At 44.2% G+C, this 16068-nt stretch overlaps 1 protein-coding gene across 1 annotated transcript; it reads left to right on the top strand.

Annotated features, from left to right (window-relative positions):
- Window positions 1-726: 726 nt before the first annotated feature.
- Window positions 727-13591, top strand: LOC114627969 (zinc finger protein 354A). The gene is made up of 6 exons (XM_028775902.1): window positions 727-815; window positions 1014-1282; window positions 1919-2001; window positions 2729-2855; window positions 3340-3438; window positions 11561-13591. The coding sequence occupies exons 1-6, from the start codon at window positions 727-729 to the stop codon at window positions 13021-13023; spliced, it is 2130 nt and encodes a 709-aa protein (XP_028631735.1). The 3' UTR covers window positions 13024-13591.
- The last annotated feature ends 2477 nt before the right edge of the window (window positions 13592-16068 follow it).

The following is a 16068-nucleotide window of genomic DNA, read 5'->3' as shown; positions in this document are numbered from 1 at the left end:
TGACCTTGACCTTCTTTTGTTGTTTTTCTCAGTACAGGTGTCCTCTAGATCTCTATCTAATTATGTTCATGGCTTATCGTCTGGGTTTTGCCTTCTACAAAAAAAAAAAAAGTACTTCAGGATAACGATGTTTTGTTTTATTCACAGTTTTTCAAATGGTTCGTAATAGGACTTGTCACATGACTGTTAGAATACAGACTCTACAGCTGTCTTTCTCTTGTACTCTGAAAAGTCAGACCACACATTCCTACAGTCTCTCCCTTTTTGGACTGAGAGTTGATGCAAGCAACCTGCTGTAACATGACAAGGCTCACAGAGCTGAGTTCTCTCTCTTCCTCTCAGCTGCCACCCCAGCTCCAACAGATACCCCAAACAACCCTGGATTATAACTTAGCTTGCATCTAGTGCCTTCCTGCCTTTTCTTGTGACTCCTGGCACACAGGTTAGGTGACATGATGTGGAATACTTCCTGCCCCAAACTCGTAAGTATAAGGAATTCCTATCCTTGGGAGCTTGGGTTTTTAATAAGCTTTGCCCATCAGATCTCCATCGTGGCTGCCTTCAGCCTGATTCTAATAACCACCTCCTGCCCCGTTGTTGTTGTTGTTGTTGTTGTTGTTGTTGTTGTTGCTGTTGCTGCTGCTGCTGCTGCTGCTGTTTACTTGCGGGAAAAGAGGAATTTTAAAGGCATTTATTATTTGTGTGTATGAATGAGTGTGTATGAGCATGGAATGCATGCACTGCCCGGAGAGGCCAGAAGGGGATGTTGGAACCCAGGCGCTGCAGTTACAGGCCATTGTGAGCAACCGATATGGGTAGTGGGGACTGAACCTAGGTCCTCACCAAGAGCAGCAAGGACTCTTAAACAGCTGAGCACCTCTTTAGCCCTACTAATACCTTATTTAAAAGGTCTTCTAAAGGGTACTTCATGCCAGCTTCATTTCCACGAACCTGCAACATCTTTTATTATTTACCTGACAAGCAGATGTTTGGTTCCCGGTGTCCACTCTCAGCTGCCAAGCAATCCGTGTATCAGATGAGTCCCAGACAAACCGAAGAACTTCAAATCCCAGAGTCCCCGGGTCTCAAAGTGGACTACATTTCCCAGAGGCCTCCGCGGCCCCCACCCTCGGACCCCAAGCTCTGACCCCCCGTGAGCCTTCGCGGGTCTTAGGGCGTCTGTGGCGCGGTTCCAGGCTCGGGGCCAAGGTCCCTGGGCAGAGTCCTCATGCGCGGCGGCTCGGAGCATATGTGAGGTGCGGCGGGAGCCGGGGCGGGGAGGGTGAGTGAAGGCTCGATCTGTTCCGACGTCAGACAGGGGGCTGGGCTGGGTTCGGCTTGGCCTCCTGCGTGCCCCCCTCCCCAGAACGCGCGCTCCCAGTGGCTTGGCCCTTGACTGCCAAGTGTCCTGCTCCTCACCGTCCGGGCAACGCCAACCCAGGCTGTATTTTCCGTGCAGCTCTCTTGTCCTGGGCTACTGGTCCCCTTTCTGGAGTTTTTTTTCCTGGTGTTCTGGAAATCGATCCCTTGACAGCAGCAGTGTAGTTGGGTGGGCAACGTGTTGGGGAGGAAGAACACTGTCCCTGGCCGTGGTTAGATCTGAGAGGGTGAAACCGGATGCGCCCCTACTGTGGTCACTCCGGCTTTAATTTCCTGTCTGAAGGGGCCGGAAAGTGCCAGCTGAGATGTGGTGAACAGTCTAAGGGTGTTCACATCGGGGCTCAGTGAGTCCCCTCTGAGTCTGGAAATCCACGGACAAGAAGACTGATGACCTGTCGACTCTGATGCTCAGCCCCGGCTCCTGGTACCCTCTCTAGAGGCAGGAGAGCCAGGCTCAGCTGATGGGACGATTTCGAAGTTGCTGCTTCTGAGGGGTGCGAAGCAACAGGTGCTACCCCTTTCTTCTTTCCCCCCTCAGATCCTCCTTTATCTTCACCCATCTTTGGAAAAAGAACCTACAGAAAGAAGATGGCTCCTGAGCAAAGGGAAGCGGCGTCTCAGGTAAGCAAGCGCCTTGACGTTTCACTTCTCAGTGGAAGGAGCGGGTTTTGTTTGGTTTTCCTTCCGACAGTTATTCACACAGTTCAGCCTTCACCAGGTTTCAGAGCCCATGCCCTCCATGGAGGAGTTGGTCCTCCTTCCTCAGCTGGTGGATTCTGTGGGGGAACACACCCCATGTTCACAGTTCTAGTCTTCTGTATTTCTGGATAGACAGGCTATTGTTGCCTGGTGCCAGTCTGGTGTCTACCTACAAATCCCACAACTAACATGCCAAGTGCCCTGGGACAGAACACACTTACATAAAGAAAATTCTTTCTTTCTCTGTCCCTGCTTCCCTCACTTGTCTGCGTTTCTTTCTCTGCCATTACCAAGATTGATTTTCTGTTTTCTCTTCTTGACAATCCTTATGTCGCTCCCCAAGCCTTCTCCAGCCTATGGTGGTTGGTTTTTTGTTTTTTTCCACTTTACCTTATGGGTTTTATGTTTTGCTTATACAATTCCATTAAAGTTTTTTTTTTATCGTGTATGTATGTGTGATATGGTGTACATACGTGTATATGCATATTCTCGTGTACTTGGTCATGTGTGAGGATGTGCATCTATCTACACATGTGTGTCAAAGCCTGAGGCTATAGGGTGACTTCTCCCATGGCCTTCCAGATCTTCTGTGTTGAGTCAGGATTTCTTATTTGAACTCAGAGCTCATCGAGTTGTCTGTTCCTCGCAGGTGTCAGTGACGTTTGAAGACGTGGCTGTGCTCTTTACTCGGGATGAGTGGAAGAAGCTGGATCCCTCCCAGAGAAGCCTGTACCGTGAGGTGATGCTGGAGAACTACAGCAACCTGGCCTCGCTGGGTAAGAGCTCCCTGTGGGCACAGACTCAGAAGTGAGACCTCAGCGCCTCCTTCCCTGAATGAAGATTTCATTGTGAAATCGTAGCAGAGTTTTGCCTTCAGGTCTTACAAATGTGTCCTTATAAGTAAGTGTTGACACACACTTCCCACGGCAGGCCTGGAACTGCCCATGTGCGGATGAAAGGGCGTGGCACTGAGAACACCGCTTCCCTTGAAAGAAATATAGAGCAGAGGTTCATGGTCCAGGCATCTTCCCGAGCAGTAGTCCTTCTGTGCTTGCTTGGCCCATCTCTCAGCAGAGGGCTTTGTTCCGGCTCTGGAACCTCTTTCCCATCATCTTTGATAGAGGTCTGCATTGTGCTTTTTCTGCAAAGGGCCGTATGAGGTAAACATTTGAGGCTTAGTTGATTTCTGCAACTTAAGAGATCTTCTTAGTCCTGTGTGGTTGTCTGGCTTCTAATTAATGAGTTCATTTTGTCTACAAGCAGGATTCCTGTTTACCAAACCAAAGGTGATCTCCCTGCTGCAGCAAGGAGAAGATCCTTGGAAGGTGGAGAAAGAAGGCCCTGGAGGCTTCTCTCTCGGTGAGTGAGTGCACAGGCCTGGCAGTCTTTCCAGGCCTCAGTGTGGTGAATAAGGGGAGGGTGCAGCCTAGAGCATGGGCTGTAAATGTCTTCAAGTTCTCAGTCAGGGGCTGTGATCGAACTCAGTGGTAAGAACACCTGCCTGGCACACATAAAGTCCTGGATTCAATTCCTAGTGAGCACACGTGCACACACACACGCACACACACACAAATTAAACTAAACAAAGTAAAACAAAGCAACACAATAACTTACCTGTGAATGAGATAGGAGCAAGGGAGGGAAACTGAAATCAGGGCCAGCTCTGTTATCCTCTCCTGATCATGTCCTGAATGAGTTCCTTGGGACCTTTTTTCTTGTTGGTTGTTTCTGAGGAGGGCTTCATTTTCAGACCTCATTTAAGAAGTACAGGTGTGTTTAAGGGATTATACACAACTTACTCGGACTGGAGTTCAAAGTGTAAAGGAAAAGGAACCGGTGGGAAGGCTATGTAAGGATCCTGTATCAAGTACCTTGATGCTATTCTCAGAGCTGTGTCCTGCAGGTGGGCAGCTGCAAGCATCTGACCTGCAAATGGCCACTGTGTAGTCTCGGGAAAGCTGGTTCTAATCAGAAGCAATTCAAAGGTCTCATAGTTAAACAGCTGAAGAAACTGTGGTATGTCCCTCTTCTGATAGACAGCTCCAGAGCGTGTCAAGGAGTGAGGCAGGTTTCAGAGCACTGTCTAGATGAGGTTGAAAGAAAATTGTGTGCACAGAGAGACAGGTGAGGAGGCACCAATGAACCCTTTAAAATGAATCTGGGAAAAGCATCTTTATTTGCATGAAATGCTTTAAATTGTTACAAAGAGCTGTTACATTCAGGAAGTGCTGTGACATGCACTGTGGAGGATGGACTGAACATGAGGCCCAGCCAGGCAGTCTTAGGGAGCCACTGAAGGAATGGTGGGAGAGCTAGCAGGGTCTAGATGAAGGCCCCTGCTTTGGGCTCTAGAGAGACCCCGGGTGATGAGTTTGGGGTGTGGATAGTTTTCATTCAAAATGTAAGTGAAACGCTTGGATACGGATCTCTGGTGAGGGGTTCTATAAGGTAGATGAGTTGGAACTCACAAACGAGGTCAGAACCCTTGAGCTGACCAGCTGGAAGTGGAATCCTGGCAAACTGTTTTGGCAAGGTGGTTAAGAGAATAGACCTTGTGAGCCGACCTGAAGTGACCTGAAGGAGGTTCAGCAGAGGTGTTGCTATGGTGATAGAAACTTGGGGCTGATGAATTGGGGAAGATCCCTCACTGGTGGATCAAGACTCCCACTGTGGGCTTCTGCTTGCTCAGCCCTTCATAAATGCTGAACAAGCTCTGTTTAGGTCCCAGCGAAGAGGAAGTAGATGGGAAAAAAGCAGGGTCTTGCTCTTGTGGAGTGCTTGGTGCAGTGAGAAGAATAAAGAAGCCAAACACCCACAGCCACCCATGGGCAAAAGTCGAGTGACGACTATGAAAATGACACAGTGCTCTGAGAGTGCAGGGCAGAAGCCATTAGAGTCCATGATCCTGGGCCTAAAGAACACCACATGACACACCGCCCTGTCCTCTCAGCCGTTGTACTATGTGAGAGCCTTTCTTCTCTAGCCTAAGTGAGCACACCTGAGGCAGCAGTCACCGTTGGCTTTTACTCCCTATTTATGTAGCATCAGCCAGATGCCACGCCAGAGTAAGCAGAACAAAGGTAGTTAGGATGCCTGAAGGGAGGGAAATTAGCCCGAGCAGAGAAAGCCTGAAGCTTAGAACTGCCCTGGGAGAGGCTGGAAGACCTGATGAAATGGCCACTAGCCTTCCTCAGCTCTGGGAGACCTGTGTGGATGACTGAGGAGTGAAGTGCTGACTGGAGCCACTTCCTGCTCCGTTCTGTGCAGGGCAGGGGTGGGTTGGGGTGTTGACTGTGCAGCCCAGGCTGGCATTGAACTCTCGATTTCTCCTCCTTCAACCCCTGAGCACTAGGATTTTAAGTATGCCTCTCTGTGCCTCTCTGTCCCTCTCGAGGAATGGCCGTCCTTTGTTTTTCTCAAACGTGGACTTGAGGTGGAAGATCTACAGATGCACATGCGTCCATGATGTGCCTGGACTCCAGGGAGATCCCTTCTCAGCAGGCGCTCACAGCCCCCAGTACAGTGGAAGGACCTGAGCGTTTACACCCAAGATCATGATGTCACACAGAACCCAATTCTGAACCTGCAGAGTTATTTTTTCCCTTCAAAACTAAAACAGCAAAACAGGGCTCAGTTCTTTAGTGCATTGGCTGCTTTTGTAGAGAGCCTGAGTTCAGTTCCCAGCACCCACCTAACTGTTCATAACTCTAGCTCTAGGGCTTCTGGTGCCCTTCTTTGATCTCTGTGTGCCTCAGGGATGCATGTGGTACACATTCAGGCAAAACACACTTATACATAAAAATGAATAACTTTTTTTTTAAAGTAAAGCAGCCTTTGTTGTCCCTGGGTTTGTAAGTTTTAAACTGGAGGTAAGTGGCCATGGCTCAAAGGGTCTCTGTGTCTTACTTTGGGTCTCTTGCTTAAGAATTGTCCCAAGGCCTAAGCAGTGAGGCTGGGCTTTCCCTGCATAGCTACACTAAGAATCATGGGTGAAACCACTTGTGTGTCGAATAGCTCTGGCTCCTGTCCAAATGCAGGAATCTTATTTTTAAATTCCAGAAATGGTCTAGTAATCACATCTCCAGTGAGAAGTCACGCCCCCCCCTTGTGTTTTCCTTTTATCGTCTTTAATGTCAGAAGCCACGGAGTGTCTGCTGAACTGTGTGGGTTGTCAGCCATCTGCTGGCCTCAGTGAAGCTTCTGGGGTTGTATCTGTTCAGAGGAAGGGCGGCTTTTCCTGATTTTACACAGGTGCTACCATGGAAGTTAGCCACAGCTTTAAAACTAGTGACTTCCATCCCATGGAGCACAAGGCAGAGTCCTCACCTTGGTGGTCACCCTTGTCTCCTGTTCTGCAGCAAGGCTTTTGTACCTGACTTTTTCTATCCGTGCCTTGTCTTTTTCTCGATGGCCAAGAGCTCTTGTGTTTGCCTTCCTGTGTTTCACAGGCTTCTGCCCAGGGCTCCTTCCTCCACGCTGTTCGTCTCAGCAAGCTCATTCTCCTCACAGTCACTGCATAGCGCATGTGCGCGTGAACTCTCTCTTCTCTACACCTGTATGTGGAAGCAGCTTGTTTCAGTTATTTCCATTTTCCAGTGCTGGACAGAGTAGGCTTCTGGTTATGTAGAGAATATGGGAATAACTAGCACCATATGAATAAAACGGAAAGCCTGCCCTACATTGTGAAAGCCAAACAAGCCAGTGACTAATACAACATAGAGAATTTCCACAAATGCCTTTACATCAGAGCCGTTTGGTTTATTTGTGGCTTATATGTATCATAAGGGTGAGACTACCTGAAAACAATAGTATAACTTGAGTAGGGTCATGTGAGTAATTTTGACACACTTATGGGTGAAATATTGATGTTGGGAATTGCCTTAGGCTTAGTTTTGTGGAAGAGACATAAGGGTTCATAGTCCTATGTTAAGACAGGTTAGGCATGGCCCTGCTCCCTCTGAGATACCAAGATTGATGCTACTTTCAACCTGTGTAACCTGTGGCTGGCCCTTTAAGATCCTGTCTTGAGTGTCAGACAACTCTAACCAGCACTCACAGCCCGTCCTTACCTGCACCCTCACTGTCTAAGGAGAATTTTGATGGTTCTCTGTGTTCATATTACCCACTCTTACCTTGTATGTTTTTGTTGTAGGGTATAATGTAGTGTATAATGACCACATTATAGCATGATTTCTTCTTTTTGAATACAGATCTCACTGTAGTCCAGGCTGGACTGGAACGTACTGTGTAACACAGGCTGGCCTTAAACTACCACTGCTTCTGTGTTAGGCCCCTGAGTGCTGAGACTGCAAGCATGAACCACCATGCCCATCCATGACTGCCAGTTGATTTCTCTATTTTTGTGCCAAACGATAAACTTACTAAACCTCACCAATGCCTAGGTTGAAGTCTAGGTATATTTTTTTTATTTGATAAATTAACAAAATGAGGAATCAGTGCTTTTTGAAGTAGTAAGGGGTGCCTTACGTGTTGAGGCAGGGGTTAGTTCTTATAGGAAACAGTACCAGAGAGATGAGACAGACTCGGGCCAGAGGAACCGTGACAGTTTATCACAGTGGTCCCTCTAGAATAAGATCCTGAACTTGGATTAGTGATGGTTGTTAGAGACGCTTTACTGGTGGGATGTAAGAATTTGATGACTGTCCGCATGTGTATGCAGGGAATAAGAGACTGAAAGATGAAAATAAAATTTATGGAAGAGCTACTAAAAAGTTTACAGCGTCGATCTAAACAGGAATCAGAAAAGGCCTTGCAAAGGAAGTTGCTCTGGGCTCGAGAGATGGCTCTGTGATTGAGTGCTGGCTGCTCCTGCGTTTGACTCTTTGTACCTACATTGAGTGGCTTACATCCAGTCGTAATTCCAGGTCCAGTAGTCCAGTGCCCTCTGCTGGCATCCGTAGGCACTGTACTCACATGACCATACACACATATACTCAAAAATCTTTTTAAATAAAATAAATTGCTTTGGTAAAATAGTGTATAAGAATGGTCTGCCAGAGGCAGAGGTGCTGAAAGACTGAAGACAGACAGGTACAGGACTGCGCAAAGTGCAGGTCACTATGAATTTAGAGCTGAGGGCACCGCCTGGGTAGCAGGGAAGTAAGGGCTCCTGGTTACAGGAGATGGCAGGTCCAGGCTTCATGTCCCGCAGTGCTAGGAGTCTTAGATTTCTGGAAGTTTCCAGTGTCCTAGATATCTGTGTTTCCCCTACCCAATCCATTTGTCTCTCCCAGTACACACACACACACACTCTCTCTCTCTCTCTCTCTCTCTCTCTCTCTCTCTCTCTCTCTCTCATTCTCTCTGTTCTCCCCCCACCTCATCCCTTTTATTCTCATCCCTACCTCCTCCCCTCCCCAGGTCCCTCCCTCAGGAAACATTTTCTTAATTGTGTCAAATTGACATGAAACTCTCCAGCACACCAACCGAGCCGTATACCAAACCCCCTTCAGGGTATTTGCCACAGCTAATCATTTGCTTCTCTCTGGCTCCTGGAATACCATCATCTCCCAGTTTCCTTAGATGTTCAAGAAGTCTGCTGATTTCTTTAGCTTTAAATAGAATTCGTAAGCTGATGATTCCCAGATGCCTGTCTTCAGCTCTGACCTTTCTCCAGATCTCTAAAACAACACACAGCTATTTCAGGGTCTCCTTGCATTTTCCTCTGAAGGCCTTCAACTATCACAAATAGACCTGAGGCAGGTCTCTCTAGGGCTTCCCATCCTCTCCTCCCTCTTCTTGGTAATTGGTGCCATAATTCATTTTCAGAATTCATAGGCATGAACTTAATTGTCTTCTTTCCTTCCTAGTACTCTGTTAGGCCATTAATCTCATTCCTGATAGCAACTTCATGTGTATTTCACTCCTTTCTGACCTACACAACTTCAGCTCCCTAAAACCTTCATTTGTTTTTCTTCTGCCCCAGTTCTCTCTGTTCTCTGCCAGCTCAAATAGTACGTATTTCCCCAGGCGTCCTATCATGCTAGGTATAAAATTCCACAACCTTCACCAATACTGAGGAGGCCTTGCATGCTTTGTCCCTACCCCATACTTTACTCTTTTGCCATTTTTCCTTTTGTTCAGCACATTCTAGGCAAGGTCAGGGTCTTTGCTCCTTGGAAAAGTCAACTGTACTTCTGTTTTCCCTGACGGCTTTGTCCAGGACTCTCTTCACATAGCCATACAGCTTCTATCTCCTGGTTTGTCACTACATCCTCTCTGCCTGTCAGGCACACACATGTCCACATGTGCACATACAGAAGTGTATGTTTCTACAGTGCTGGACCCTTGTCTTACTCAGAACATTATTTAGCCACAGTATTCACCTAGTGAGTGAGTGAGTATGAATGGAAGGGTAGTCTCTGCATATGTAAAGACAGACAAGTAAAATTAAACTAGACTGTTCCAGAAACTGCATCTAGTTCAGCATACCTGACAAGTAGCCAGGGGAGGGAGGTGTTGGCGATGGAGACAGATCTTTTACACTTTTACACTTCACTGTGGGAAGAAACCTGGACCTCACCAATGAATCATTGTCATTCTAACAGAGATCGTAAAAGAACATGCAGCACAGGAAGATTTGGATTTAGGCAGGATGATCTGGTTGTTGTGTGGAAACAGTTATCAGAGGGCAAGACTCAAAGCTAGTCAGGAGACCATGGTAGAGACAGTAATGCATAAGAAAGAGAATGCCATCTTAGGGCAGTCTTAGTCACTGTTCTGTTGCTGTGAAGAGACACCATGACCATGACAACTCTCATAAAAGAGTTTAATTGGGGGCCTGCTTACAGTTTCAGTTTAGTTCATTATCATCATGGTGGGGAGCATGGCAGCGTGCAGTTAGACATGAGTAGATATCCTCATTCACAGGGGACAAGAAGAGAGAGAGGAAGACAGACAGACAGACAGACAGACGGACAGGGCCTAGCATGGGCTTTTGAAATGTCAAAGCCCACTGCTAATTACACACTTCCTAATCCTTTCAAATATTTCTACTCCCTGGTGACTAGACATTCAAATACATGAGCGTACAGAGGCCATTCTTACTGAAACCAGCACATTTTATCTATGTGGAAGATATGCTTACAGTTCCTGACTGCAGTGCTCAGAACTCTGGTCAGAGCAAAGAATCCGAACTGGAGCCTTTCTTTATAAGAAGGCCTAAGGCAGTTAAAGGGAGAGAGAATTATTTTGTCATGTGGCTTTACAGATTTTAGTCCATAGCTGCTTGGCTACCTTGCTTCTGGACCTGTGGTGAGGCAGGGCATCATGCAGGTAAGTGTATGGCAGAAGAGAGCTGCTCACCTCAGGGTAGTCCAGAAGATGGGGAAAGTGGGGATAAGATACACAAGATATTCTTCCATTAACCTATTCTTCAAAGATAGTAGTGAGGCATTTAATACATGAGCCTTTAGTTGACATTTCAAACTCAAATTGTAACACCTGTCTTGCTTGATGCGTGGATATGGCTACCTTTCCAGCTTACAGTTCTTGACCTTATGCCTGTTCTGTGGCACTTCTGTAGAATTAATTTAGTAATGTCTTCCTGGGTGAACTGGTTTAGAAATCTCTCTAATCATCTATGTTGTGTTTGAAAAGGCAGGTTCTATGAGGACTTGTGACTAATATATACGAAATTCATGTTTAAGTAATCAAGACGCCTTGACTTCAAATTAGGCAGGTATAAATAAGAAAACAATTACTACACAAGCCAGATGTGGTAGCACATGCCTATATTCCCAGTACTCAGAAGGTAGAAGCAGGAGAATTTCTACAAGTTCCAAGCCAGCCTAATCTGTCAACTTAAGCTATATAGTGAGACTCCATATCAAAAAAGAAGTGAGATATATATATATATATATCGCCATCAAGAGGATTTATGAGAGGTAGAACATGTTGATCTGCTTGTTATATGTAGAGAGGTACAGAATAATAATGCATCAGTACATCAGAAGTGGTCACCTGCAATCCTAGCTCTTGAAAGGCTAAAGCAAGAAATCATGAGTTCAAGGATAGCTATGCTGAGATTGAGATTCTGTCTAAGAAAATAGGAAATGCTGGCTGGAGGAATGGACCATGGATATTTGGAGTCAAGCAAGGATTCTCATAGTAAACTTTTGAATTGAATCTGCCAGATATTGTTGGCAGGAAACAAAGAGGGCATACTTAGCAGGTAACAATGTAGATGACTATCATGAGTTCTCTGGGTTCTAGATACTACATTTTCCAACTCCTTTTCCCTGTTTAATCACTGTCTTGGAATGGTTTTGCTTTATTTTTTTCTTCACTCTACTTCTGTTCCCATTAACTATGTTTCTATAGGAACTCTTGGTTCCACCCTCTGTTTTTAACCACACACCAAGACTCTATTTAGATAGCATTAGTATTTATTCACTCTACATATCTAGTCTCAATAGTCAACTTTTATATCACATCTTTGGTTTCTTTTTTCCCTTTCTAGGATTGAAGTGCAGTCAGAGAACCACTAAGTCAACTCAAACACAAGGCTCTTCATTTCAGGAACTGATTGTGAGAAAATCTAAAAGAAATGAACCTTTGAACATGAAGTCAGAAAATCTTTTCATACTTGAAGACAAATTAGAAGGAAAGTGGGATAAGAGTACTTTGACTATAGAAAGAAGCCATGAAAACAATAAATTGAGCCCAGAGTTGCACAGAGAAAAAGGGTCATCAGAATGTGAAAAGCAGATATCATATTTGTCTAATCCACCAGGAATAACACCAGATAAACGCTATAAATGTAGTATGTGTGAAAAAACCTTCATTAACACCTCATCTCTTCGTAAACATGAGAAAAACCATAGTGGAGAGAAATTATTTAAATGTAAAGAATGTTCAAAAGCCTTTAGCCAAAGTTCAGCCCTTATTCAACATCAAATAACTCATACTGGAGAGAAGCCTTACGTATGTAAGGAGTGTGGGAAAGCCTTCACTCTCAGTACATCCCTGTATAAACATCTAAGAACCCATACTGTAGAGAAATCCTACAGATGTAAGGAATGTGGAAAATCCTTTGGCCGCAGGTCAGGTCTTTTTATACACCAGAAGGTCCACGCTGGAGAAAATCCTCATAAATATAACCCAGGAAGGAAGGCATCTACCTCCCTTTCAGGATGCCAGAGAATTCATTCCAGAAAGAAGACCTACTTGTGTAACGAATGTGGCAACACCTTTAAGTCTAGTTCATCCCTTCGTTATCATCAGAGGATCCACACCGGAGAGAAACCTTTCAAATGTAGCGAATGTGGCAGGGCCTTCAGTCAGAGTGCATCACTTATTCAGCATGAAAGAATCCACACTGGAGAGAAGCCCTACAGATGCAGCGAGTGCGGGAAAGGCTTCACTTCTATCTCAAGACTCAACAGACACCGAATCATTCACACAGGAGAGAAGCTGTATAATTGCCACGAGTGTGGCAAAGCCTTAAGTTCCCACTCAACTCTTATCATTCATGAGAGAATCCACACTGGAGAGAAACCATGCAAATGTCAAGTGTGTGGGAAAGCCTTCCGACAGAGTTCAGCTCTGATCCAACATCAGAGGATGCACACCGGGGAAAGACCCTATAAATGTAACGAGTGTGGGAAAACGTTCAGGTGTAACTCATCCCTAAGTAACCATCAGCGAATCCACACTGGGGAGAAACCTTACCGGTGTCAGGAATGTGGGATGTCATTTGGACAAAGTTCAGCTCTTATTCAGCACCGAAGGATCCACACAGGGGAGAAACCCTTTAAATGTAACACCTGTGGGAAAACCTTTAGGCAGAGTTCTTCGCGTATCGCACATCAGCGAATTCACACTGGAGAGAAACCCTATGAATGTAACACATGTGGGAAACTTTTCAACCATAGGTCATCCCTTACCAATCATTATAAAATTCATGTGGATGAGGACCCTTAAAAAGCAACTTTGCATGTGCAAAAGCCTTAAACCAAAGCTCTTCAGAGAATATGTGCTTGAGAGATGTCATAAAGATAAGATGGGGGCCCTATGATCATTTAGTTATTATTCACTAAATTCAATGGATAAATTTTGTGTAACAGGTAGGGGCAAAATATTCATGCCTGTCCAACACTTTAAAAAATGACTTTAGATCCAGTGGTTCATACGTGTCATCCTAGCTACTGGGGCCCCTGAAGCATGAGGATTGCTTGACTCCATGAGTTTGAAGCAGCCTGAACAAACCTAGGGAGATTTCCATCTCAAAAGATTAGTAACCTGAAATGAATTTACAACTGAAGGCCTTGACTTCAGGTATTTGTAAAATGGTGCTTTTCTCTCTGCAGCAGCGTGTGCTAAATACAATTGTAATCGTAAGTATCTAAGTGAACAGACCAGTGCGCTGGACTTCTCATTAGCAAAACACTAAACTCGACTGTGGTGATATTTTTTATACCATTTTAATAACATCCAAAAGGGATCAACACATTTTTAAGAAAAAAGAGCCAAAATAAAAGATTTAAATGAACTGTAATCTACCTCTTAGTCTCTGAAATTTATCTTTTCTTGACCTGATTTCAAATGTATGAGGATATTATTAAAAATGAAAAATAAAAAGCTGGTCTCCTGACATTACTGTTAATTGGAGATAGTCTACATAGTTATTAATTCCGTTCCCAGAGGTTTTTGTTGTTGCTGTTGTTTTGATCTCTTCGAAGTCATTTACTACTAAATTCTACCTTTTACCTGTGTGCTGTCGTCTAGGTCATGTGTTGAGTACAAAAATAGCAATTATGGGAGTTGAAGAAATGTGTCAGTGGTTAAGAGTGTTCTGGAGTTCCAAGTGACCCAGCCTCAGCTCCCAGTACCCATAGCAGGTTTAATTGTAACTGTAGTGACATAGATATATATGAATATATATATGTGTGTATATGTGTACAGATGTATAAATATATATGCATACATATGTATATATATGTACATATATATGTGTGTGTGTATATATATATACACATATGCCCCTACCTCCAGGAAGATCTGATGTCTCTTGTACTCACAGACAACCGCACACATTGCACATTCGTGTGTGTGTGTGTGTGTGTGTGTGTGTGTGTATACATATAGTTTAAAACCTTTCTTAAAGGGTTAAATAAACTCAGAGTTACTAAGTATATATAAATTTTAACCACACACATAAAAACCTACTTCAGAAGATGTAAGGCAAATCTATCACCTGTAGGAAAATGCTGAAGATCTTGCTGTTATTTAGAGATGCTTGTATGCTCCCCTAATTTACAGGCTGAAATGCTAGATTCCAGGGTGATGAAAAGATTGCTAGTCCATGTGAATTAATTAGCACCTCTTATTGGAGTTAGTGTTGTGGTGAAATAGTAAACACTGTTTTTTCAGCCGTCTTTCAGACACCACAGGAAGATGCCTTTCAAAGATATGTTTTGACCAGACAGCAAAACATCACCCCTTAAAAGTTGCATTTACCAATATGAATATTAACATCACTGGACACACCTCTGGTCATGTTCTCGAGGGTGTTTCTAGAGAGGTCTAGCTGTGGGCCAAAGAACCACCCTGTATGTGAGTGGGATTATTTCATGGACGAGTTCTGGACTGAAAAAAGAGCCAGCTAAATACAAGAACTTTTCTATTTTCAGACCTATTAAGATTTGAGGAAGCAGCCTCACACTTGTACAACCACAACCTACTCCTACTACTCTCCTTTTCCTAGTGTGATCTAGACCTATGCTAATTGTAACTGTAGTGACATAGATATATATGAATATATATGTGTGTATATGTGTACAGATGTATAAATATATATGCATACATATGTATATATATGTACATATATGTGTGTGTGTATATATACACACACATATATATATATACACACACACACATATATATGTGTGTGTGTGTTATATTTTATATGTATGTTTGAGACAGGGTTTCTCTGTATAGTCCTGGCTGTTCAGGAAGTCACTCTGTAGACCAGGCTGGTCTCAGAAATCTGCCTGCCTCTGCCTTCCAAGTGCTCTGGATTCCAAGGCATGTGCCACCACTGCCTGACCTTTATTTGTAATTTTAAGTTAAAAATTAAATTCTTCATTTGCAATCTCCACAGATTCTCCATTGTGTTGCCTATTGCTTGTCCAGACCCAGAAATTCTCTGTTGTGTTGTAGGGACATGGGAAGAAAACCATTTCAGATCAGGTAGTACATCACAGTGCTGGGAACTAAAGAGCACCTGGAAATAAAGTGTCAAATCAAGTGAGATGACTGACATCTCTTCCTGCTAATGGCTACGGTTGGAAGGAACACAGAAAGAACTACATAGAGATGAAGGAGCAGGGAGGGCTTACAACTTCCTGGGTGACCTGAGGTCTAATATTTTACTACGTTTAATGTTAATTTAGCAGATTATCACTGGTTAGGTAATTTATAATGAGATGCATTTTTGGCAGTAGTGGTATCTGAAAAGTCGACATCTGGTGAAGGCCTAACTATATAACATAACCTGGCTGAAGGCATCACAAAACAAGAGAAAGCACGAAACTGAAGTTAGCAAATCGACTCTCCCGATACTCTATAATAACAACAGCAATCAATTCATCAAGATGCCCGACCTCTCAATGATGCTATACTGGGGACTTTGTTTCCAATACCTGTACTCGGTGGTGGGGTGGGGATGTCAAATAATAGCATCTCATATCCTTTTGGTGGACCAGCCTGACTCCATCTTAACGTTAAACTCCATTTTGTTACAAGGTTCAAATAAGTTCATTTCTGTTTGCTGCAAAATTCAAGTTAACTGTGCTTTAACCTGGTTCTGGAAATTGGCACTTTCCCCACTCACTGGAGTTTGACTCACACCTCAGATGTACTCCATCCTGATAAGATGTCCGCCAAGATGATCTGTCAGATAATCTAATCCACTGGCCGCTTTTATAAAATTTACTTGCTAAATCCCTACATCACCAAATTCCTTTG

Source organism: Grammomys surdaster, unplaced genomic scaffold (assembly GCF_004785775.1).
Source record: "Grammomys surdaster isolate TR1022 unplaced genomic scaffold, NIH_TR_1.0 262, whole genome shotgun sequence".
Lineage (NCBI taxonomy): Eukaryota > Metazoa > Chordata > Mammalia > Rodentia > Muridae > Grammomys > Grammomys surdaster.
The sequence above is the reverse complement of the archived record's forward strand: the minus strand, read 5'-3'. Positions and strand labels throughout refer to the sequence as shown.